Source organism: Xenopus tropicalis, chromosome 9 (assembly GCF_000004195.4).
Source record: "Xenopus tropicalis strain Nigerian chromosome 9, UCB_Xtro_10.0, whole genome shotgun sequence".
Taxonomy (NCBI): Eukaryota; Metazoa; Chordata; class Amphibia; order Anura; family Pipidae; genus Xenopus; species Xenopus tropicalis.
The window spans coordinates 54,866,810-54,891,509 of NC_030685.2; the positions used below are offsets into that span (position 1 = coordinate 54,866,810).

The 24,700-nt window shown below is 38.5% G+C and overlaps 1 protein-coding gene across 3 annotated transcripts in view; it reads right to left on the minus strand.

Annotated features, from left to right (window-relative positions):
* vps8 (VPS8, CORVET complex subunit) overlaps positions 1-24,700 on the minus strand; it is a 104,314-nt gene that overhangs the window by 78,995 nt on the left and 619 nt on the right. Inside the window, exons 2-16 of one of the 3 annotated variants that reach the window (XM_012970873.2) lie at positions 20,736-20,890; positions 19,465-19,533; positions 16,041-16,168; positions 15,031-15,124; positions 13,526-13,558; positions 12,943-12,997; positions 11,395-11,400; positions 10,585-10,709; positions 8,040-8,126; positions 7,650-7,717; positions 6,565-6,718; positions 5,281-5,340; positions 2,941-3,048; positions 624-704; positions 349-519 (exon numbers count right to left, since the gene is read on the minus strand). In XM_012970873.2, the coding sequence (XP_012826327.1) occupies positions 349-519; positions 624-704; positions 2,941-3,048; positions 5,281-5,340; positions 6,565-6,718; positions 7,650-7,717; positions 8,040-8,126; positions 10,585-10,709; positions 11,395-11,400; positions 12,943-12,997; positions 13,526-13,558; positions 15,031-15,124; positions 16,041-16,168; positions 19,465-19,533; positions 20,736-20,890 (1,394 nt within the window). Of the gene's footprint in view, positions 1-348; positions 520-623; positions 705-2,940; positions 3,049-5,280; positions 5,341-6,564; positions 6,719-7,649; positions 7,718-8,039; positions 8,127-10,584; positions 10,710-11,394; positions 11,401-12,942; positions 12,998-13,525; positions 13,559-15,030; positions 15,125-16,040; positions 16,169-19,464; positions 19,534-20,735; positions 20,891-24,507; positions 24,669-24,700 lie in introns of all 3 variants that reach the window. The other 2 variants (XM_012970874.3, XM_002936535.4) reach the window with 2 other exon arrangements.

Genomic DNA, 24,700 nt, shown 5'->3' on the forward strand with positions numbered 1-24,700 from the left:
ATAAGCACATATTTAGCAGTGTACACATACAATGAAGTGACATCAAAACAGTTCACTATCTGAAATCCTTAGTAGCAACAGAAAATATCTCTGACATGAATGACCCATTTAGGTTGCCTCAGTGCAAAAGCAGATGGTAGACACTCATTAGTCCAGCAAACTGAGCAGGAAAAAGCAATCTTAATTTGCAATTTCATTTACAAATAATATTAAAACCAGTGACAATTACTATTTAATGAATAAAGTAAACTTGCTTCAAATTACATTTCATGTTATTATGTAAAGAAACAAAATTAATTGGGTTAGATATCCCTTTTAAGAAAGCATAAAGCCCTTAGACCAGCTTACCAGGGCCTGGCTCACATTTCCTCCAGTGGCCAGAGACTTAAAGTGGCTGCTGTTGTATACAAGTTGCACATCTGATATCTCCAGGGTCTCAAGTTCTTCCTGTGTCTGACGATCGATTACGTGTAGCTTTTCTGCGCTGTCGAGAAGAGCCACCGTGCGAGCATTGATCCACTGCACCAACAGAGAGAGAAACCAGCTCAGACTAAATCTATCCACAATGGCAGGAATTAGCCAACAGTAACACATTTAATCCAAGGCAGTCATTTGCTACTTACAGTGAAGTTGATAAGGTCATAGTGCAAATGCAGTTGTTTCTGTTTATTGATATGAATAGCTCCAGAATCATCCCTTTTTACCTGTTGGCACAAATTTTTTTTTTTTAATTTTTAACATTTTTATTGGGTTTTATGTGCAATCCAATCATGCAATAAAAATAGTCAAGCATTGATTCTGTAGTATTAAGAAAAGGCATAATGAACATCACAGAAGATAGGTTGGCAATGTTATCTATTATAAATAACGCTTAAAACATAAAAATGTATAAGAGAAAAGACTGTCCGTTGTCGTGATTGCTTGTAGCTGTTGGATTGAATTAAGGTATGTTGGCACAAATTTGGTTCATATAGAACATAGGGATGACATTGCTTGAAATATACAGAGCTGAAATAATGCAGTTCATAAGAATGAATAACTATTATGAAAGCTTTTCTTTGAAAAGTTAATCCACATTAGTGCTTTACCCCCCCCCCCCCCCCTGCCTTGGACTTGACTTCATGAATTTACCCCCAAACAAATCAAGTGTGGGGAAATAATTGCTACTGGCAGAGGAAAATAACAGCTTGGCACTGTGTAATGCGGTAGCTGCATCAAATATAGATGAGATGCTGCATGCACAGCTTTTTTTTTACATCTGGCTGAGTGATTCTCATTAACACTGTGCCAATACACAGCTGTCCTCTGCTCTATATTATAAGTATATTGCCAGCACTCAAAGTAAGCAAGGATGCAATAAAAAACAGCATGATACAGGTGGGTGTAAATTTCCTTGCTTTACCATTAAAAGTTCTATTCCACAGAAACAACTAAAAATAAAAAAACACATATAAACCTATGAGCCTACAGGAAAAGAAGTATGAGTGTATAAACAACTGCATCAAAATGCCCCAAATCTTCCTCTATTAGGATTGCTTGCAAGCAAAAGCACAGGTTCTTGTCAGGTGATTCTTGCCTTAGGAGGCTCACTACCACATTTTCACATGAGGACTAATAATCACCAGTGCTTGCGCAAGTACTTCTAAAAGAGATTGTGCTATTTTTCTCCCTTAAAGGATATGTAAACATTTATAATCTGAATGTAATATTTTTGCAATTTACATTAATAATTTATTTTTTTCTGTCAGCGCTATTTAAGTTAAATAATTGCCAACATAATAAATGTTGTAACACCACCACCACCTGCTGGTCAGTTCCTGTAATTGTACAGTCAAGGAGATATAATTTCAGAAGGAAAACAGAGAAGTTTTCTGAGGTTTCCCTGCTCAGTAGGTCGATAGAAAAAGGCATCTGATTTCTTTCCTAAGCAGAGCAACTTCAGAACACTTCTGAAGGTAATATCTCTTTGACTGTAAAGGTACAGCAGGTGGTGCTGTTGTTTAAATATTCTTTAGTAGACAAAGTATGGAGATCCAAATTATGAAAAGACCCCTTATCCGACAGTTCCTAAGCATTCTACATAATAGATCACATACCTGTATCACGATGTATTAAACATTACTCAACTTTATAGTACCTTATTTATAATTAACTACTCACTCCTAGTCAGGAGGTGCCTCCCATACTAGAATTCAACAAATACACCACCATTAGAGCAAGTTTCTCTTAATTAGGGCTATTACACATGAGTGTCTCTTCATGTGATCCTGTGCAATGGCTTCTATGTGTTCCACAGCACAGAAATGTACAAGTTAACAGAACTGAACTGCTGAACACAAATCAGACACAACAAGCAGCGCTCCATCTCTATTTGCAGTGCAGTAGGTACAGCAAAGAATGGGTTCTTTATGTTTATGTTTCTAGCTGGGCTTAGTTAAGTAAAAAAAAAAAAAAAAAAAAAAAAAAAAAAGAGGTGAAAATGGGACCCAATTGTGACTTTAACCTCACTGCATCTTTTTTTGAGGCAAATACACAACATGTCATTGCAGTAGTTTTTACCTCAATGGATCAACTGTCATCTCATTCTCTGCTATGTCAGAGGTTGCCATGGCTACTCTATTAGTGTTTTCTGCATATCCCAATGCATTACATTTTTTAGCAGCTCTAATTATATAGCCCTGGATTTTAACCACTTATGTTTTGATTAGGTCCTACCATTGAGGCCAAAATGGCAAAGCTAATGTATATCTGCATGATAATCAGCGTCAACTAGGTGAACTAAGAGTGAACCTGATTCCATTATTAAAATTGGTTTTAGTACTTTGCTATTACTAAATGACCTAAAATTACAAAGTATATGCACTTCTGTAAACATTTGGATTGCTTTAAACAATTGTACTTTTTTATATGCAGTAAAAAAAAAAAAGAAACAATACATACTAAGAGGAAATGTACAACATCCCCCCTGCAAAATGCAAGCATGGGGTTTAGGGCTCCCTGCAAGATAACAAAGTGCCAGGCCAGCAGTGGGACGCTGGAAGGATCCATCTGTAGGAAGACACAACAAGTGATTAAAATATGTTTTATTACCTGGGTATCAGACAGCAGCATCTGCTAGTAAATCATCTTTGTCAGTAGATGGGCAGTAAGTGCAAATAGAGAAAAGACAAAAGGAAGTACATACAGTAGCTTTGCCAAATGTTTACTTAGCAGAAGTGGGAGTGAAAGTTACCAACCAAACGGAGACACAGTGCTAATCTTTTATCCCACAGAAAAGTTACTTATGTACAAGGGTATCTGTTGTGCTTATGCAAGAGTAATATTTTAAATATGGTTTGGTGACTTATCTACTCTTTTAATTTTAGGTGTTGACTTAGGTCTCATCAACAACATGGTGTAAACTAACATTCAATCGACATTGTGTCCCACTAAGTCAGTTTTGCATTTGGTCTGACTAGAAGATCAGTTATTGGTGGCCTCCAGCAAGTCTCTAGCCCCTAAAAAAGTACAATAAATTCTTTCGTCTTCATGATATGAAAAATATAGGTGCTTATAAGTCGGATGGCCCACAGGACATTGAGATCTCAAAAGCCTCTGCTTTTTTTTTTATTTCTTAAGGTAAAGTACTACCAGCTGACACTGTAATTTTCTTGAATTCTCCTTAAAAGGATTGCTTTCTTCTTAAGATGGTCATACACGGGAAGCTAAAAGCTGCTGATGGACAGAGTTGGCCCAGAGACGGGCCTGCCAGACTGATATCTGGTTAAAAATTGGTCAGATGTCAATCGGTCAGGTATAAACATCGGCTTGTTCATGCAGTCCTTGCATCCCATCAATGTGATCTGATCGTTTGGCCTGAGGGCTGAACTACTGTATGAATGCAATATCGCCCACCTCTAGGTTAGCATATGGGGGAAAGATCTGCATGTTTTGTGACCACAATGAGGACACAACCATCACAGTTGCTGGGAGTTGCATGGAAAGAGTGCAAACTGCATCTAAAAAGCAAATAAAACCTTTACATGGCAGAATTTGATAGGATTTGTAGTTTGTTTTAAACATAACCCTGTATCAAATGTCTATCCATTCTGTTAAGCAAGGAGCATACAAAGACAGTGTAGACTGCAAGGGCTCGCCTTTACTAGGATGGCTGATTCTTCTGTGCTACATTCGCTTTGCTCGTTTGCATATATATTAATACTGAGAGAAGGTCACAGAGGGGGAACTTGCTGATAATAAATTGAAAAGGAAGACACATTTAGCAGTTCATATCCAATTACCAATGCAGAAAAGTGTTGAATGGAGTTGATTAACATCCCCACTGCTGGAGTGCCATTAATTTATTTGCAGAGAGTTCACCACAGTCCTGTGTATTTCCAGAGACCAAAGTATCAGCCGCACTTGATGCCTGGTAAGAAAAGCCTTACCCACTAATTTCACTTTGATACCATATATTTAACTATACCAACTGACTATTCACCAATGGCAAGGGAAACCTATAAAACTGCATTTTTAAGATTTCTGCAGTGTGCTAGTGATAAAATGGTAGCAGAAAAGTGCCACAGGGAGAACAGGACCTAGTTTGTGGTGTGGAGAAAATGGCATCCGCTGCATCTGTGGCCATCACCCATTACCACAGCGTAGAATACCAGCTCCTACACAGATTACAGAAATGCAGAATAAATGAGTCCCTAAAAAGGTGCAAAGGTTAAATAATATTGGCCCTACTGACCATGTGATTTTTGAAAAAGAGAACCCAGAGACAGCCCCGGATTTCTTAGCCGGGTGCCCCGAGGCCACCTCCAAGTGGGGAGAGGTCCCCACTGCTCCATATGGGAGAAAAAATTCTAAATTTCGGTGTGGCGGTGTGGCAGTGCGGCATGCCGCCCCTAAATTTATGCCACCCTAGGCCCGGGCCTTTATGGCCTTGCCACAAATCCAGGCCTGCCCAGAGAGCTACAGTGGCATTGCTAAGCCAAATTACAGCCAGATTACTTTCTATACACCAACAATTCTATACGATTAATAATCTAATACTAATATGTTTATCAAGTGATCAATTTAAGGTAGGCATACACTGATTGTTAAAAGCTGCTGACAGACCACACTGGCAGAGTATGTGCCTGTGTATGGGGCCCTCTGACAGGACTACTCAACCAATATTTGTGACAAAATCAGCCAGATGTTGATTGGGCAGGTTTAAAAATTCTATGCAAAGAGCGCATCGGCTCATTGATGCAATCCTTGCCCTGACAGCCTTACAATAAAAAAAAAAGTTACCCGTCCATAGGGAAAGGTCATCCAGACTTTCAGAGAGGGTTTCAAGCCAATGACAAGAATCTAGAAAACAAATAAACAATGTTATCATATTGCTCAAGAAGGTGAGCCAAACACATTACAATTACAATCTTTCCCATGACCACTGGTAAATATTAGTGAAGAAGGGTCAACGTTGCTTTTGTCTGGTGACAGTGATAAGAAATTCCAAAAACTTCCATCTACTGGGTAATACACCATAATGCAAATTTTACAGATCAGCAACCAACCAGATATTTCTTTTCATTATTCTAGCTGCGCTATAACAATTACAAAGGCAGAAGGATCATTTTAAAGGAGGCGTATAGTATAAAAAAAATATTCTCTATCTTGCAGGCAATTATGAATAATATATGGTGCTGGTTTCACTTTAAAATTTTAAAAGTAATACAATCTGTCTATCTTTACTGAAGACCCTCAGGTCCCTGTTGTGTTTTAAATGAGGGGTAGGTAAGTCCTAACAGTCCCTGCCAGAAGCACAGTAGGAGAGTGATAGGCAGTCACAGCCTTGCTGTCACACAAGCAAAGACAGGCATCAGTTCCCTATCGAGTCAGCCTAGCTGCTGATTCGTCCCTATCCTACAGTGCTGAGTGCCACCAGCCTCCCTGCACAGCCTGGGAAAGAAGGCAGCAGGAAGTGGAACAGATAGGCAGAACAAGCAGGCTTTTGAAGAAATTTTTAAGAAATCAACCCAAAATACTTCTTTCTAAAGCACATTCCTTCTATATATAATTCATTGGCACAATACTGTTTTCCACACACCTTTAACGGAAAAACATGTTGTAGTGCGTTGTAGTGCGTGTTGTAGGGGCTGTGATTTCTTGTAGATGTTTTCTCACATTTCTCGAATTTTATACATGAGTTGGTGATCGTTAGAAAAATTCACAAGTCTCAGCTTCTTCTTTAAACTGACTGCTGGTTAGTTATTACGGGCTAAGATAGCACATACTTACAGCTGTTGTAAAGCTAAAATTATGTACAGCCATGTGAAAGCATAAGAATAAGTAAAGTGACGCTGCAAATCTCCATGAGTTTGTAAAATTACATCTTTAGCTTTGGGACAATGTAGCACATGAAAATACTTTTTGGTCTGCTCCCTTAGAAGGAAACCAATCATTTTATGTATTACGGAAATGATGGGCATCCTTCTGCAGAAACCATGTCTGAATATGAATGCTAAATGTGTGCATTTAACTTGTCTGCTAGACATAAATATTGAAGTTAGAGACGAGTAAAGCTTTCTGCACCTTGGTTAGAGATGCCATGGCCAGCAATGAGTAGTGGGTTATTGGGTGATCGCGTAGCTCAGCTTTGGTATGCAGAGGTTCAATACAGCAAACTTCTCCCTTGGATCCACTGAAAAGGCAACGGGACTCACAGGTTCGCACTCCCATTACTCTCCTGTAATGACAAAAGGCAGGCCAGTTTTATGTGTAAATTATTTTAAGAATACACTTTAGAAAATATGTACTGCATATACACATATACACACACACCCGCATGTTCAGAAAGAAAACAGAGAATTCCTCTGATGTTGCTCTGTTCAGGAAATGAGAAAGGTTGTCTGAGGTTTCTAATCTCTTTTCTGAACAGAGCAACATCAGACAAGTTCTACTTCTGTGCAGATGGAAATCTGACCAGCAGGTAAGTTACGAAGCTTATAATAAAGGATGTTTAAAAACAGCCCAATAGCTATGAAAGAGAAAAAAATAATGTAAAAAACTTGGAAAAGCACTCTGAGCAATTTTACATTTTTAATATTTATATATCCTTTAAGTGCTGATTATGAAAATTAGGATTACTCCATGCCCAAGCAGTTGGAACACACAGTGCAAATTTATCTGATTTGCACATTTGACTACTTCTGTGAAGAAATTTCCATCACTTCAAGAGATTGCAAGACACATTTCAAGAGCACAACATAGTCTTAAATCAGCCATAATATATATCACTTGTGGTGCAAAGTGGGTTCTGAGTAAGCCAGATATGGGAGACCAGAGATCATCCTGTAATGCATATGGTGCAGGCTGCAGAGAATGGCAAGACTAACTGCACCTAGATATAAGTAAATAAGGATATACTTGCAATTGTAAAGTAAAAAGAACACTCTAATAAAACCTTGGGCCATGCAAGAACAACTGCTATTTCAGAAATACGCACCAACTAAAAAACACCATAACTGGCCGCCACCTACCTCCCCCATAATAGGACACAAAACATACTATATAAGCGTATTAGTGTCTAACCCCACCAAGTACATCTTTTGATTTGGGAAGGCAGAAATCCATAGGTCATACGATAAGTCACTGATAAGCTTAACAAAGGCACTTACTTAAAAGTTAACTCGAATACGGATCCTCCACTATCATTGCAGACTGCAAGAGTTGGGTCATCTGTGAACTTTAGAAAATGCCCCAAATTTAGTTTTTTTGCTTGTTAAAAAAAAAAAAGCTGCATGTAGTATATAAAATGAGCAGATTACCGAGCTAGAAAAGAAAAAAAAGGTGATTATAAGCTTGAAATGTCTCTCAAAATATAACCACCATATTTTTCTAAAGTCAATCTCCACTAATTTAAATCAAAGGTCAGATAATAGATATTCCAAAACAGGATCAGAAGGCAAATAATGCAGTCTCTCCAAGTAAGGCAGCAGTAGTCAGAAGCTCATTGTGTATCTGCTAGTATAAGGCAGCATAGTTACCTTAAAAAAGCATAATGTTACCTTGATATGTAAAATTGCAGTTCCAGGAGGGTGGGCATCTGTTATGGTTCTTAAAAGTTTACCACCAGCCAGGTCCCACATGGTAATCTGTGGAGAGGGATTTAACCATGATGTATGGGGTTAATGTATTTAACTTTTCTCAATGTAATAAGGCTGCTTAACACATTTCTTTACTAATGAAGGTGATTGTAGTCTACAGAAAAAGAGTGTCTGTTTGAGCTTTCAAAAGAAGTAGGGTATAAAGTTAGCAATAAAATTAAACCATAAGGCTAATGCACATGTGGCATTTCTAAAAATCCACTCAGCAGCACTATTACACCAGTTAAAGCAGAAGGTATGGTAAATATCACTGGGGGTACCAAATGTTAGGCACCCCCCTCAGTAATTGTAATCACTTACATGAAACCCGGGCATCGGCAAGGGGTAGCTGCAAGACATTTATCCTCTTCCTTCTTCGCGGCACTTGCACATGTGCAGTATAGTCAAAAGCTGAACAAAAAAAAATTTAGCTTTTTCATTCAACTGCGCATGTGTAGGCCCCTGGATCCGAAGATGCTGTCTCGCAGCTACCCCAGGCTGGTGCAGTTTTCTCCTAACAGGAGCAGCAGCCCAGGGTAAAAGGTAAGCGATTAAAGCCACTGGGCAGTGGGCACTGGGCAACATGTTGGCACCCCCCAGTGACGTAGCTTTTCCTTCTCCACATCGAAATGCAGCAGGACCCACTGACGGCTGAGTAGAGCAAATCACCTACCTGATAGTGCTCATACACATGGGCATTTGTGTTTGCTGTGTGGTAGATTTCATATGAGTTCCATCATATGGCAACATAGGCAATTACATCTGCATTCACGGTGCCCTTGGGTACAGACCCATGGAGATACCCAGATCAGCTCGTACCTCCAAAAAAAAAATCAGCGGGCAAATACAGATACAAACACACATGTAAGGGCTCGAGTTGCCACCTTTTCAGGAAAACAGCCTTCCTGTATTTTTTTACTACTAACATCAGCATCCTTTTTATTGGCCAGGGTGGCATTATTTTTCAACCTATGGGAAAAAGGCAGATCACTATCGAGCTGGAATCGAACCACTAAGCTATCGAAGGGATCGCCAGCTGCAACAGTCTCAGACTGCCTCCTAACTGTGCTCTTTTTGCCAGCAGAAATGAACACATGTGTAAGGGATTGGGTTGCCATCTTATCTGGAAAAAAAAATACCGGCCTGTCTATATTTTTATCCTTACTCCCTTTTTATGGGCTAGAGTGGCATTATTTTTTGGACCCTGGGGAAAAAAGGCAGATCACCTTTGAGCTGGATTCTATCCAGCGCCGTCAGGATTTTAAGTCCCCGCTCTACCGCTGAGCTATCGAATGGATCGCCAGTTACAGCTCAGACAGGCTCTTAACTGTGCCCTATTTGCCTATGAAGCAGCAAAATGGGACAAACTACAAACAGCAAGACATCCCATAGCCATGACTTTAGCTGAGCTAAGTAAATGCTGCCCTAATTGCAATTTTATTTGCATGGTGTCAGTGCAGCCCTGCAACATGCAGTTAGTAGAGGTACTAAATGACTCCTGCCTGTAGTTGGGGAATGATGGGAGCTACAAGATGCAGCTATAGTTTATACAGGAGCTGTGTCCAGCTCCATGTTGGTTTGAGGTCAGTTGGTTTGAGGTGAGAGCTCTGAGCAGACAATCAAGTTCTCCCACAGGCTTTGTGTATGTGGCCATTACTGAGCTAAAAATAGGAAAGAGTCTCAAACTGTAGCCACAAAGTAGGAAGCACAGAATTGTCAAGAATGTCATTGTACGCTGTCGCCTTGAGATTAAAACCTGAAATGGAACTAGAAGCTCTACCCAAAAGAATGGGAAACAGCCACAAACAATTAGGGGGGCATTTACTAACGGCATTTTTTTAATGTTTCTTTGCTCGTATTTTTAGACGTTTTCAGGGTTTTTTTACACATTCGCTTGTGCAACAATACAAAAAAGTTGCTGTTTTTGCATTTTTTCTGCTTTTTTCAATTTGTAAATTTTAATAAATGACTAGACATTAGTAATTTTGAAGACACCACACACAACAAATTGTGGTGCACACTAAAAATTTTGTGCAAAAAAAAAATTTTGTATTTATTCTGACCTGAGCCGGTTTAAAATGTGCACACAAAATATTTTTTTTGCACACATAGCCAAGAAGTAATAAGAGGGAACATTGTTAAGGAGGGAAGGGAATGGGCATGGCAGAGGCAGGCCTCTACCTAAAAGGAGATGATCAGCCAGGGAGAGGGTCAAAGAAGGGAGGGATCGACAGGCTTGTCACCAGAACAAATTTACCAGTAAATATATATTGCTGATAAATTTGTAATACCGGCAATGGCCCTAGTCAAATACCCCCTGGGTGGCAACCTTACCAGGAAAACACGTAGTGAGTTCTCAGAAAACTAAAAATCTGGAGTATTTTAAGCCTACCCTACTTAAATTAAAGAGGGAATGAAAATGCTATGCAATTTTGGTGCTGGTGAAGCTTGTAAAAGCTGTACATACCTGTCCTTTGGCAAAGCCACAGAGTAATCTGGAGCAGTCACTGTTGATACTGAGAGCAGAGACAGCTCCATATTGTGCCCCTACTGCTGTGCTCCCCAGGCAGAGCCTCATGGCCTGATTGGTGTCTGAGGAAAATAGAAAACAATGATTTACTGCAAATCTAGAATCCAACAGAAACCTACGTCGGGCTTCCTTTAACTTAATGAGCATATTTAATAATTGAAGATTCTGTGAAGGTCACTAACTACAACAACTACCCTGCAATAAGTTTGGGAGTTTTTCTTATTTTCACATTTATACATGTGCAAAGCAAAATGGAGTGATATGTAGGCCCTGCAGAATATTTATGGGAGAAAAAATAACATTTTCCAAGGCAGGTAATCATTTTGCTGTCAGCGAGTCACAAAACAGAATTGCGTTATGAGCAGAAACTGTCCAAGCTACCAATATAAATGGCTGCCATGGATATTATTTTTTGTACTATAACAACAGCTTGCAAGCTGCATCTTAGTTATGAAGTCCCAATGCTTTTTAGATATAGGATCAGATTCATTTATGTTTGTGGTCGTGTTTCGACAAAAATTCATCAAAACACCACAACAACAAAAGATTAATTGAACTGCTACTCAGTATTTATTTTTCACTACTTTAAAAAATATGCTTGGCTCTTGAGCAAACATTACATTTTCACACTTAAATATATAAGTCCATAAAGACCCCAACTAAATGTCAGTAAATGAATGCTGAGAAACACAAGGCATATGCAATTAATATACAGGCACTTGGCATGCAGAGCACGGCATATCATACCTTTGCCTTTTAAGGTCCATGGGGTAAAGATATAGAAGCAGAGAAAAAGGCAACATATTACTAAGACCAGTAAAACAATAATATTGTTTCCTCCTGCTTTACCAATAACAGGTTTTCCCCAACTTAACTGTCCATGTTTTTTTTATATACAGAGAGAGCATGGGGATTAACAACATTTTAGAGCTTTGAAGGGGGTGCCTTAGAGTGATCTTGTTCCATTTCAAACAATTGCAGAGAACTTGGTTATACATTATACACAGTAGCGTGAACATTACAAAGCCCTATGATCCATCTGTTTCTCAAACAGAAGCTGTTAAGTCAAACATTACCTTCTGTTCTATCCAAGACAACCTACCTAACATTTATGTTCCCTTAAACAGAAGCATGGAAGTCTCCAGATGTTACAGGGGCAACCCAAATAATCTGTTGCCTATAGAACAGTGTTCCCCAACCAGTTGCTTGTGAGCAACATGTTACTCACCAACCCCTTGGATGTTGCTCCCAGTGGCCTCAAAGCAGGTGCTCATTTTTAAATTTCTGGTAATGAGGCAAATTTTGGTTGATTAAAAAACAAGTATAATGCCAAGCAGAGCATTCTGTAGACTGCCATCCACATGGGGGCTATTAAGTAGCCAATTATACTGTAGCTCTTAATGGCACACCCAGGAACCTTTTTCATGCTTGTGTTGCTCCCCAAAACTTTTTCCATTTAAAGTGGCTCACGGGTATAAATGGTTGGGGATCCCTGCTACTGAATATGAAAAAATATGATTGCTCCCATCCATTTGCATTTATCAAAATAGGCTAAGAAGGAATGCTCTTTGTAAGCTACAAACCAAGCTATTGTCGTTTACTGGCTAAGGTAAAATAAAGAGAAGGTGAACTAAATAAATATGGGATGTCTTCACAGTTTATCTTACTTTAATTTACTTGTCTTGAATTCTAATTATGTATCATATGAAACGAGACTCTGATCCCCAAGTACACAATGTTCCTATCAAAATTCTGCCATTATTTAATTATAAATGTATAACCTGTCCCTATACTTTAGGCTAGCTACTCCAAAAGGTTCCCTGAAAACACTGCTGCAGTATACACACAAAGGGCTACAGTGTTGGATTTAAAACTGGTCATGGGTGAAGTAAGGCAAATGTTACTAATGCTACTATAAAGCCAAGGTCATATGGAACTTTTTATTGTAGCTAATTATTCTGGGAAAAGCTATAGTAATTAAGCTTTTGGACCACTGCAATACAATACAACAGGATGCCATAAAGTGCATGTAGCCCATTTTTGTTAGTGATACCAAGTCCATGAAGGGGGTGGATTAACCCAGTATTTGCCAGGGGTCAGCAACTATGATATGCATGGTATCTGTTCTTTATACACATATACATATTTGCAACAACACTCATACCCTTCTATGTTAAAAGAGTAAAAAACACTAATTAAATGGGACTTTTGGCAAAACATCTAAAATGCTTAATCAGTTCATTAATACAAAACCTTGTAACAATGTAACGAACAATGAAAACTTCCAAGACTTACCAAATATTAAGGCCAGGCCATGGGAAGTACCAACTGCAATTAGATTAGACACTGCCTAAAAAATAACAAAGAATAAAGTGGGCAGGGCATATAACATATGGTTATATCAATGTCTATGCACAGATTTAAAAAGTGTCATGCATTACTGACTCAAGGGATGATAGAGGCGAGGTTATTATTATAATGAAATCACCAACAAATTTTTGGGTCAAAGTTCAATAAAGGTAAGGGTCAATTTAACAAGCCCTCTTTAGCTACTCCATATTCAAACTTTGCTTTTGTAACCTAAACCGCAGCTACCACATTCCAGTGACTTCAATGGAAACCTACTTGTACAGAAAGAATCAAAAAGCTCTAATGTGTGTTCTTTTTAACCTGCCTGTACAAGTGGTGTCAGGTGGTTTCCTGGTATAAATCACACTGCGCTAGAAAGACACTGTGCAAATAGCCACTTGATGCCAGGCAGAATCACTCCTCTGTCAAATTGCAGAAGTGGCCCATGACCCATTCAAGTTGTGACTTTGGTTCCATGTTAGGTTTGGTTGGGTTTTTTCAAAATAAATTCAGAGAGAAATATACTCACTATAGCAGTAGGCAAACCAGCATCCACTTTATCCTAAATGGTAATAGACAGAAACAAATTTCAAGTCATACTAATTCATCTGAAATGTAGTATACATATAACATAAAATAGTACAAGATAGACAGAGTAATTAGAAAAACCATACACTGAGTAAAACCAATTAGTCTGGTTTCTTCTTTACAGCATATATTGCATGTTAATGGAATTCCTGCTTGTGCCATGCTTAGTGTCCACCAAAAAACATACAAGCACACCAAGTTAAATATACACAAAGGAATTCAATTCTCTTCATACACAACCGATATCACAGTTAATTTAAGAGTACACTATATTTTTACCATACCATAAGGTTTTTTTTAGTGTTTGTTTTCTTTATATTGAGCCTGAAGATATGTTCCTGCAATATATATTACAAAATCTCACAAGCATTCTTTTAATAGAATGGTGTTTTCAGTATGGCAAATTTTGCATCTGAAGGTGGTTGGAAAAGAAAAATGGCTAAAACCTGCTTATCACAAATAGAATTAGATGGATCCCATTCAAGTGAATGCTGCAGGCTGCATGGCAAAATACAGGCACTTCTCCAGTGGAAGAAAAATGTCAGCAGAGGATACTCCAAGGGGCATATTAATCAAAATACACAACAAATCACTCACATTCTATTTATTCCTATGGGATTTTTAGAAGCATATTTATCAAATGGTGAGTTCTAACCTCCAAACAAGCAAAGTGCCACTGCTATTTGCTTGTTTGGAATCTGTGGAGGGGGTGCCGATCCCCCTAGGCATTGTGCACCGAGTGGTGAGTTTTTTGGAGAGCTAAGGGTGTGCGGGTTAAGGTTTAATTTGGACACGAGTTCTAACCTCCACCCATTGATAAATATGCTTCTAAAAATACCATAGGAATAAATAGGAACATGGGTGAGTTTTTATGTATTAAAGGGGTGGTTCACTTTTAAGATAACTTTTGGTATGTTATAGAATGTACTATTTTAAGCAATTTGCCTTCATTATTTTTTTTTTATAGTTTTTGAATTTTTTGCCTTCTTTGTCTACATCTTTCCAGCTGATTCTCGGCCTGTGGAATAATGTGGGCCGAGAATCAGCCTTCTTTTTTGCCTGCATCATTGTGTCAGCCCAGATGCATGCACATGCACCGGTTATCGGTACTGAAATACAAACATTCACATTTCTTTGCCGATATCCACCACATGTACCTGCATCTGGGACGACACAGCGGTGCAGGCATGGTAGAAGGCTGATTATCAGCCTATGTTATTTCACTGGCCGAGAATCAGTGCCGTTTGGAATCAGCCTTATTCCAAACGGCAGTCATATTCTACGGCATTCAAGTAAATAATTGGGTGCATTGCCACATCTGGGTGTTTTTCCACTGGCTGAAAACACCAACTGATAGTACACCACAATTTCTACTGACCTTATGGGAAAATAAGCATTTTTCCAAAATAAACATAAACAACATTCCCAGAAATAAGAGAGACTTACAGCTGCAGAAACAATTTGAGCAGAGATCCCTTTGAGCAGTGAATGGTGCATGACAGACCCATGGCGAGAAAAGGCATCAGGAAGTTTCTTTTTTCTGTGTTTAGTAAAACAGGTAAAATGCATCATGAATCATGAATGGACATATAAATGGTCCTTAAAGTTAGCATGACATAGTGTTCCAGTTGAGCCCATAATTTCAGCATTTGATTTCATATCTTATCTAAACTAAAAAATATACATGCTGTGATAAGGTCACTGTCAGGATACCTGGGAAAGTCCAGGACGGAGCGTATATATGTCCTAGGTTCCTAAAAGAATGGTTCCGGGACTGCTAGTCCGGCCTGGGTGTTGTGGGTCTACCTGAGGCATCTCAGCTGGCTAATTAAAAGGCAGCCTGAGCAAAGTAGAAAGCTGCAGTCTGGGGGAAAGACACAGGGAAGCTGCCTGTGTGAGCTGACTGAGAGATTTTGAAAGCACTACAAGGTTTGAACTTTGTTTTCTTTTCTCTGTGTGGGAGACAGGCGGTAGGTCTGCTCCTGGTTAGTTAGGACAATTGACCTGTGTTAGGTAGAGCCCATTATGTGGCAAGGGTTTTATTTTGAACAATTTTTTTTTATACAAGTGAAAATAAACTGCCTAAAAGAGAATACACTCTCACGTGTTGTAATTGTGCCAAGGGCTGCTTTACCCCCAGAAAGCTGGTCCCAGTTACCTAACCCCTGACAATGCATACACCCAAAATGTAACGTACTTTCCATTTTTCCATGATTGCTAGTAAAAAGGAAGTACTAGAAAGCAGTCATGTCAGCTAACAGTAGTTTTGGTGCATGGGAATAGGTAGGGTTCAAAAATACTCAACTCTACAAGCTATAAAAGTACTTCATCTTTGAAATGCAGTAATTTCCTCTAAAATAAAAACCAAATACAAAGTATACCATATGTACTAATAAAAGGATTAATACACATAATTTTTTAAGTTATTATAAGACAAAAAAGGTCAAAGACCTTACCTCTTGTGTACCCGATCACCACTGTCTGAGCTTGCTAAGGACGAGGTGTCACAGGAATGGACATCTATTGCCTCTACATTGAGAAGAGCAGGATCCTCAGGAATGAAAGACTCCTCCTCATCATCTGTCTACAAAGAGTCAGAATGATATACTGTAACAGGTCTGTTCTACAGACAACTGAAGTATGTCTTCCTCCAACAAATTTCTTCAACATTACTGATTATAGAGCTCTTTTACCTCACAGCACTTTTTAGAAAAGGAGCCTCAGAGATACATATTTTAATCTCTCCCCTCACACGAGGCCCACCGGCCCAAAACATGACTGCCCAAGTGTCACCACCCTTTGGAAAGATTTTTCCCAAAATATACTCCAAACTCAAGTTATGGGCCAACTCCTTTCCTGGTATCCCCTACCCAGGCCAATCATGACTTAAAGGAGAAGGAAAGGTAAAAACTAAGTAAGCTTTATCAGAAAGGTCTATGTAAATACAGCCATAAGCATTCACAGAAACACTGCACAAAAAAATGCAGGATTTATTTTCTTCTTTTGTGTACACATATTCTTCAGTATCAGACTTTCTTCTCTCAGAAAAATCCTTCAAACAGTGGGGTCTGCTCAGTTTTCTCCTTGCACTATTGTGGCTAATCTATTGGCCAAAATGCCTTTCCTTCTCCTTTAAGTGATTGCTTCCCACAAGTTAGCAGCGTCCTAATCTCACATTTTAACCGCCAATGCAATTTCTATACACTTGTTAGATTTAGTTAATCCTTGGTATGTGGACTCTCACTTAATCTCTTTTAGTCCACTATTAGTGGTCTAAAAATGCAAAGTTGGGGTGCATTTTGTGGGAAAAATCTACCCCATGTGTGCAGTAACAGGAGGTTCTGTTTGTGCTGGTTACTACACACAGGGAGGGAGTGGGCCATACTGATGTTTTCTGCATTTTTTCATGTTAGTTTCATGTTCAGATGAATGGCAATGTGTCCCAACCCATTTTAACTTAAAGGGGTTGTTCACCTTCAATGTCGAAATCTTATTAAACCACCAACAATGCTCTCAGCATGTTGTAAAATCCATTTTCCATAAAAAATAGTAAAAAGGCACTGCTGACAGTACTATGTGTTATATCATATAAGGACGTAAAAAAGTGACTGTATTGTTCTATTAATGTGAACTATTAGATTTGTGAATGTTTTACAATGGTAAACAACTCCTTTAAGAGTTGGGTTTCATGTTTTTATACAAGTGGTTTTTTACAAAGGTTTTCCATTTTTCACACACTCCTATGCACTTTAGGGGTTAATTGGGGGATTGCTAAGTGGTAACGGGTGTTTGTTATGCCTATTTAAACAACTATGGGGGTGGGTCACAATTTGGGCTTCTGAGGTAGTGGTGTTTTAACCACGAAATGCGTTAAGCCAAGGGATGAATATGCTCTGGTCTATATCTATTTTTATTTGATGGAAATAAAAGTCTGATTTTACAAACTATCCTGTGCTCCGCTTTTTCACAAAATCTTTTTGGAAATTTTTGGCCCTATCGGGGGCGGCATCAAGCATGTCAGCACGGATAAGCTTTTTGCAGTTGGCTATCCTGGTGAGTGCTCCCCTTTCTTTTATGTTAACTCCTTTAAGAGTGTCCTGTTTATAAATGTTATGAAACCTGAAATGTTGTAAGAAAGTAGTCATTGGACAAAGAAGGCCATGGCTAAGCTCATCACACAGGTTTAAGAACTACTATAGGCTCTAAAAGTGGTGCTTAGCTGGTAAAGACTTGCTGTCAATACTGTTTCTTTTCCCAGAAACACAGATGGTAAAATGCTCACAATTTCCACTAAATGAATAAGGAAATAACATTTACAACATGACTACAGTTAAACTTTTGATGTTACACAAGTGATGTTACACAAATATATATGTGTACTAACTGGGGGGTGCATTTTCAGCAAATGTATGCAAAGGCAGTCAGACATTACTATTGTTACACCAAATTGCAAAATATTAAGGGGTAATAAATCACTGCGAACAGTTAACTATGAAGCGCAAACAGGCCCCAGTATTAGTGGGGTGCCATAGCATTCATCTCAAAAAATATTTACACTCCAAAGAGTTATCCAAAATTTTAGTATAAAATGGAAAAGTTTTTAATAATGCTTTATCTAAAATATGCATTTTAATGTGATCTTATGGGAAGTGAATATAGGGCTGCCAATAGTGATGCTGAAAATCTGCAAAACCATGGAAACATTTGTGACATGGCAAAATTAAGCCAAATATATCGAAGTCAATGGGCAGTTTTTTTCTCACGTCAAATGCATTGGGGTCAGTTGGCATTTTTCTTAAGTTTTTTTACATGAAAAATGCATTAAAGTCAATGGGGTTTTTTCGCAACATATGCGTTGGAGTAAATGGGTTTTTTCGCAGCATATGCATTGGAACAAATGGAGTTTTTTCTTGTGTTTTTCTTCAAGAGAGAAAATTTTAATCAACCAGAAAACTGTGAATTTGTCTGCAAATCTGGTGAAAAAAATTGCTTATCCCTACAGATGAACAAATAAAAAGCCTGCAGATGGGAATGAATGTAGGAGTAAAGTGGGATGAATGAGTACTAAAGTAAGGAAAAGTTAAAAAGAAATAAGTCATTTTCATAGCAAAATGAACCAAAATAGCTTTGGTAAGTTCTACTTTCCCTTTAAATCTATGTGTATCTGGCAGTTTTCACAGCAAATGGCAGATGCAGCAATAAGTGTGAAACAGAGGTTTAGAACAATAAACTTTAAAAAAAATCTTTAAAACCAAGTATTTAGCCTGCAGCATGAAGCAATACTTGCTTTATCTCTGCTACATTTTCCGGATTAATATAGTACACACAGCACCAAATCTGTCCTACAACACATATATAACCTAAAACAAATACATAACAACGTGCATTGGTGCTTCGATGTGGTCCTTGTCACGATGACCTGCATCCCGTCAATGTGATCCAATGATCTAATCAAGGTGGGCATATCAGGGAAAGGTCGCTTGTTAAATGACCTTGCAAAATAAGCGGATCTATGACCAGCTTTTCAGGTAACCTTGTAACTAACTGCAACACTACCTTCCTTCTTTGACCAACACCCTGCTTAAAAAAGGCAAACAATGTGAAAATAGTCATCACACACACCTTACTATCACAAACCTAGATGCCATGTGCCATCACCCACCTTAACACTTGCCTAGTGTAAGCAAGCCAGAGAGTACCTATTACCACCCCATACTGCCCACATTGCTATAACAGGATAACAAATAATACACCATAAAACCTTTTGTTTGCCCATGTTTTGGGCTGTAGGAAAGGTTTATATTCAGAAAATATACACTTCTAGTGTCTGGTAACTTTTTTCACTAGTAGAGTTAAAATCTAAAAATATAAAAGACTAACCTCATTCAAGATGCTCTCAAGAGTAGGGGGGGTGTCCACCTGGGGAATGTCAAACTCTTTGTCGTCTATCTGAGGAAGCAAAACATACACTTAAATAATCATTGAAGAGAAAAAATTAGCACATACATATTATTATTCACAAAATAAATATTTCTGCTAATAACAACCTTTTAAATGTGAGAAAGTGACGTCATAAATAAAATTTTGCACCAATTAAAAATTATTTTCTAGCTCATCCAATCACATTCCTTCATGACCTTGGTTCTCTACTAGTCTACAGATGTTGGTGCAATCTGTAGTGCAGAAAGCCATGCTGCATTGGAAACTTAAATAGGTCAAGCATGAACTGCATCCTACAAACAATGTAAAAAAACAATGAATAAACAGACGGCTGATTTACACTACATGCCCATGCCATCTGTGATTTTCAAATGCATTTAACCCTATTTAAAGGACAAGGAAAGGCTAAGTCACTTGGGGGTGCCAAAATGTTAGGCACCCCCAAGTGACTAACATTTTGGCACCCCCAAGTGCCTTTGCCTTTCCTTCTCCTTTAAAGGAACAGTAGCACCAAAAAATGAAAGTGTATAAAAGTAACTAAAATATAATGTGCTGCTGCCCTGCATTGGTAAAAGTTGTGTATTTACTTCAGAAAGTCTACTATAATTTGTATAAATAAGCTGCTATGTAGCCATGGAGGCAGCCATTCAAAGGAGAAAAAACACAGGCACATAGCAGATAACAGATAAAACACTTTTGTATTCTACAGAACTTATCTGTTATCTGCTATGTAACCTGTGCCTTTTCTCCTTTTTTCCAGCTTGAATGGCTGCCCCCGGGGCTACACAGCAGCTTATTATATAAATTATAGTAGTGTTACTGTAGCAAACACCCCAGTTGTACCAGTGCAGAGCAACAGTGCATTATATTTTTATTACTTTAAAGCTCTTTCATTTTTTGGTGTTACTGTTCCTTTAAGGACAAAAGATCCACTCACAGAAACATAAAGTTGTGGTTATACACGTGCATGAGCCATTACAGAAAAAAAAATATTTTATATTAATATTTCAAAAAATTAATTAGGTTTAAGCTTTTCTTTTTTTTGTCCTATACTGTGTTTTGGAACAGGTTGTCGCATGTTGCAGCTTTGTGCAACCTAACCCTTTGGAACCGCAGAATGACCTATGTGTTTTTTTCTTTCCTTGTGAAATAAAGTTGCATCCAGTATACAGACTTTATAGGCTGGACACATGCAAATTAGAGAGACTTACCAGGTCTTGCTTTGCCTCCTTGTCCATATCTAGGAAGCCCAAACGACTCTGAGATCTGTTTAGATCATCATCCATGCTGACACCAGATTGTCTAGCAAGCATCCCAGGCTCCCAGGCTTTGGAACCAACATCTTCCTCTCCTAGTTCCGGCTCCACTGAAAAGCAAATGTAGATGCAAATGTAAAAATGATGCAGGTCTAGATTTCATGGATACTACCAGAAATACTGCTAGAAAGCTTTAAGGGTGCACTTAACTTAGGTTAAGTCAAGATATTTTAGAGCAATAATGTTTGGTTTCTGGCGATATCACTGGCTGAAATGGCCTAATTTAGGTAGCTAGATAGAGGTTTCTAGTGATTGCTGCTTTTTAGAAACTGTTGAAGATTGCACTCATTTTTTCAGCAGTATAAAAAGATTAATTAATAGAATGTGACCCCCACCACTATCATCACCAAAAATAAAAACAGGTAAGGCAGTTTCTGTGCACTCCAGGTACTAGAGAAGGTGGTTTTTCACACATCGGACTCACATGCAATTCTGGTATAGCCCAAACAAGAGCATATTTAAAGGACATGTCAACCTGAAAATAATTTTTTGTCTAATAAAAGAAAACATCATTCTAAGCAACTTTCCAATATCAAATTATTAAAAATGATTAGAGCTTTAAAAGTTATTTGTATATGTAATTGCTATAGAAAGCCGCATTTGCTGAACTACAGGTTGTTTCTTTTTAAATAAGTGCCAGGCTCCTCCAGCAAGGCAGGCTTGACAATCTGCTGCCTTGTGTTACATTGTTTCAAACACCAAACCCACCAGGGCAAAGAATAGAAAGGACAGACAGACACTGCTTTTATTAGCAATTATATATACAAATAACTAAAAAAAATTACAAATATGTAATAAATGTATGCTGCAAAGTTGCTTAGAATTAAGTTTTCTTGTATTAGATAAAAATTACTTTTGGGGTTGACATGTCATTTAAAGGAAATTTAAACTTTAAAAGAAATTAACGTAAAACTGGTGCTATTCTAAGCACTTATGCAATGCTGCTCTTAAGCTGTATTTAATATAACATTTTCTAATAACTGCACCACCTGCTGGTCAGTTTTCTGTACAGGTAGGAGAACAAGTTTAGAAGCAAAACAAGAGAACTCCATTGATGTTGCTTTGATTGTGAAAGACATAAAAAAGGTCAACAACAGGGCAACATCAAAAGAGTACCTTGGTTTGCTTCTGATCATGATATCCCTAGCTGAACAATGAAAACTGACCAACAGGTGGCGCTCAAATGTAAAAATTTGCCATCTAAATGCTTGAGAGTTTTTTATAGAGGTCAATGGGAGTTGTCATGGGCGAAATCAAGCCATATTCTCAAACTTGAATTTTTCAAGTTCTTTGTTTTTAGAGCTTGTAAACTTGAAAAATTCGAGATATTCGAGTTTTTTATTTGAACGGGTTTTGGAATGAGCTGAAAAACTGGCCAGCAGTTGTCACTGTAGTTCAAAAATGTATAATAGCGCTGAAACAAAATATATATGTAATATATATCACATAAAACAGAAAAAGCGCTTTTGCAAATTTTTTAAAGGTTTACATTTCCTTTAGGCAGCTGTAGCAACACAAGTTGCATGTAATGATTTCCAACAATATCAAGAAAACTACAAAATGTCTTTGGATGGTCAAATTGCACAATGTCCTTCCATTTAGCCCCTGAGCTAGTCAGATGGATAAGGAAAAGCTGTATGGCCCCCTTAAAGCAGAGTAACAGCCTAAAACACTGGGGGTGCAAAGGTTTTTAAGAACCCCTCCTCTTACCAGTAGATTGGTAAATTGCACTGCTGTTTTCTCCCCATTCCCAGGTATCCCTTGCAACAAGTGCAGTACAGTAAGAGCTGTAAAACTATTGTTTTGGAGCAAGAGATATTGGACTTTAGAAAGAAGATGGAAATGTAGGTCTCTGGAGGAAAGTACCGCTGGTTGGGATACTTTTTAATGAAAAGTTTAGAGTGTTTAGTGTGAAAAGATATAAACTTTAGTCACAAATTGTGCCTAAAAATTGGCACCCCTCCAATGCCCCTCATTCTCCTTAAAGCATGCACGCAAAACAAAATATAAACTAGGGATGCACCGAACCCGCAAATCTATCCCAAGGGATTCGGCCGAATAGCACACTTGGCGAAATTTTTTTCACATGGACACTTAGCGCATTGAATTCCTAATTAGCATATGCTACTTTATGCTAGTTAGGATTTGGATTCGGTTCGGGCTGGATGGATTCGTCCGAATCCGAAGCCTGGTGAAAAAGGCCAAATACTGGACCGAATCCTGGATTCGGTACATCCCTAATATAAACAGAAGAGATCTACAAAAGCATTTCAGGCCTTTTTGTCTATCCTGGCAAATTTAAATATTAGATGTACCTGAAAAATCAGATCTGCACCTGTAGGGCCAGACTGGCAATCTGTGGATTCTGGCAAATGCCAGAGAGGCTGCTGTAAGATACCATAGGCAGTCGCTATTTATTGGGCCTGTGGGGGGCTGTTTGGGCCTCTGTGTACTTAAAATGCCAGGGCCATTTTTTAAATTGCAGTCTAGACCTATGCATGTGTTTAGGCTTCAGAATTGATCAGTACAACTGCCCACTTTAAGTACTCCAAGGAAGAATTTCAGATATACCTCATAGGTATAAGGATTATGCTCTTATCTCTTAATTTTAGCACAGATAAACACTTTAAATGAGCTAATTGCAAAAGACTGTATTTTTTACCCTCCAAAACTTTGTGCAATAAAGAAATCTTTTATCTTACAGACGCAATTATGTGTAAAAGGTTATGCACCATTGGCCAAACTATACACACAGGAATTCACAAATTCTGCACAGAACAAACTGACAGATAAGCTCTTTCTGAGACAGCTTTTTGCAGTCTTTTACAGATGTAAAATAAAAGACCGTGTGGTCAGTGTCGGACTGGCCCACCAGGATACCAGGAAAACTCCCTGTGGGCCCAGGTGTCAGTGGGCCCTCCTGCTCCTGACCATTTGGCCTGATTCATGGTCATTCCTAATTTCTGAATGGGAACAAAGAGGAGTAATAGATGAAAAAATAGATGCTAGTATGTAAATAAAAGAGAATAGGAGAATAAAGAGATGGAAAGAAGGAAAAATAGTTTGGAGAGTGGGCCTATGATCTAAGGTTTTCTGCTGGGCCCCTGGGGTTCCAGTCCAACACTGCGTGTGGTTACCCTAGCAACCAAGTAGTTGTTTGGAATTTAGAGTTGAAGGTGAATAGGAGTGTATTTGCAATAAAAATATATGTGTAGCCACACAAAGCCTCTGTGTTTTGGATGCAGAATAGGGCACATAATAGAAAACATACAAAGTTAAATGAAAAGAACGTCTTACTTAATTTATTGAATATTTAACTTCAATAAATATTTTCCAAAGTCATATAAATATTTAATAAGACAAATATGAAAGTGTCTGCCCACCAAAAGACCAACGTTACCACAAGCTGACAGTGTTTAAGAATTGTTCTTGGGCCCCCAGAGCAGCATCTAGAGAAAGTGACACTGCTTCTGTCACTAGGTAATGCCAACTGAACACCAATAGGAAGGAGTCTGAGGACAGACAGTGAAAAATAAGGATGTTACTGAGAAGTAAGTACATGTGACAGCTATGACATTATGCTTGTGACTTGCTTCTGGCAGGGCCTAACCCTACTCGCCGGGCCAATCTAACACCCACCAGCCCAAAGCCTGATAACACCACTTACTGTTCCCCAGCACAGAGATGGAACCCTCCTTTGATCAGGCGCTGACACCACCTAAGGTGCGCATGCGCAAACAAGAACGTCTCTTCCGCTTCCTACGCCAATAAGTTTGCGTTCCGAACCTCGTATTAGTACCAATGCTAAGTTGGTGCGTAGTTCACCGTCTAAGACAGAGTTACAATCACAGAACGTTAGT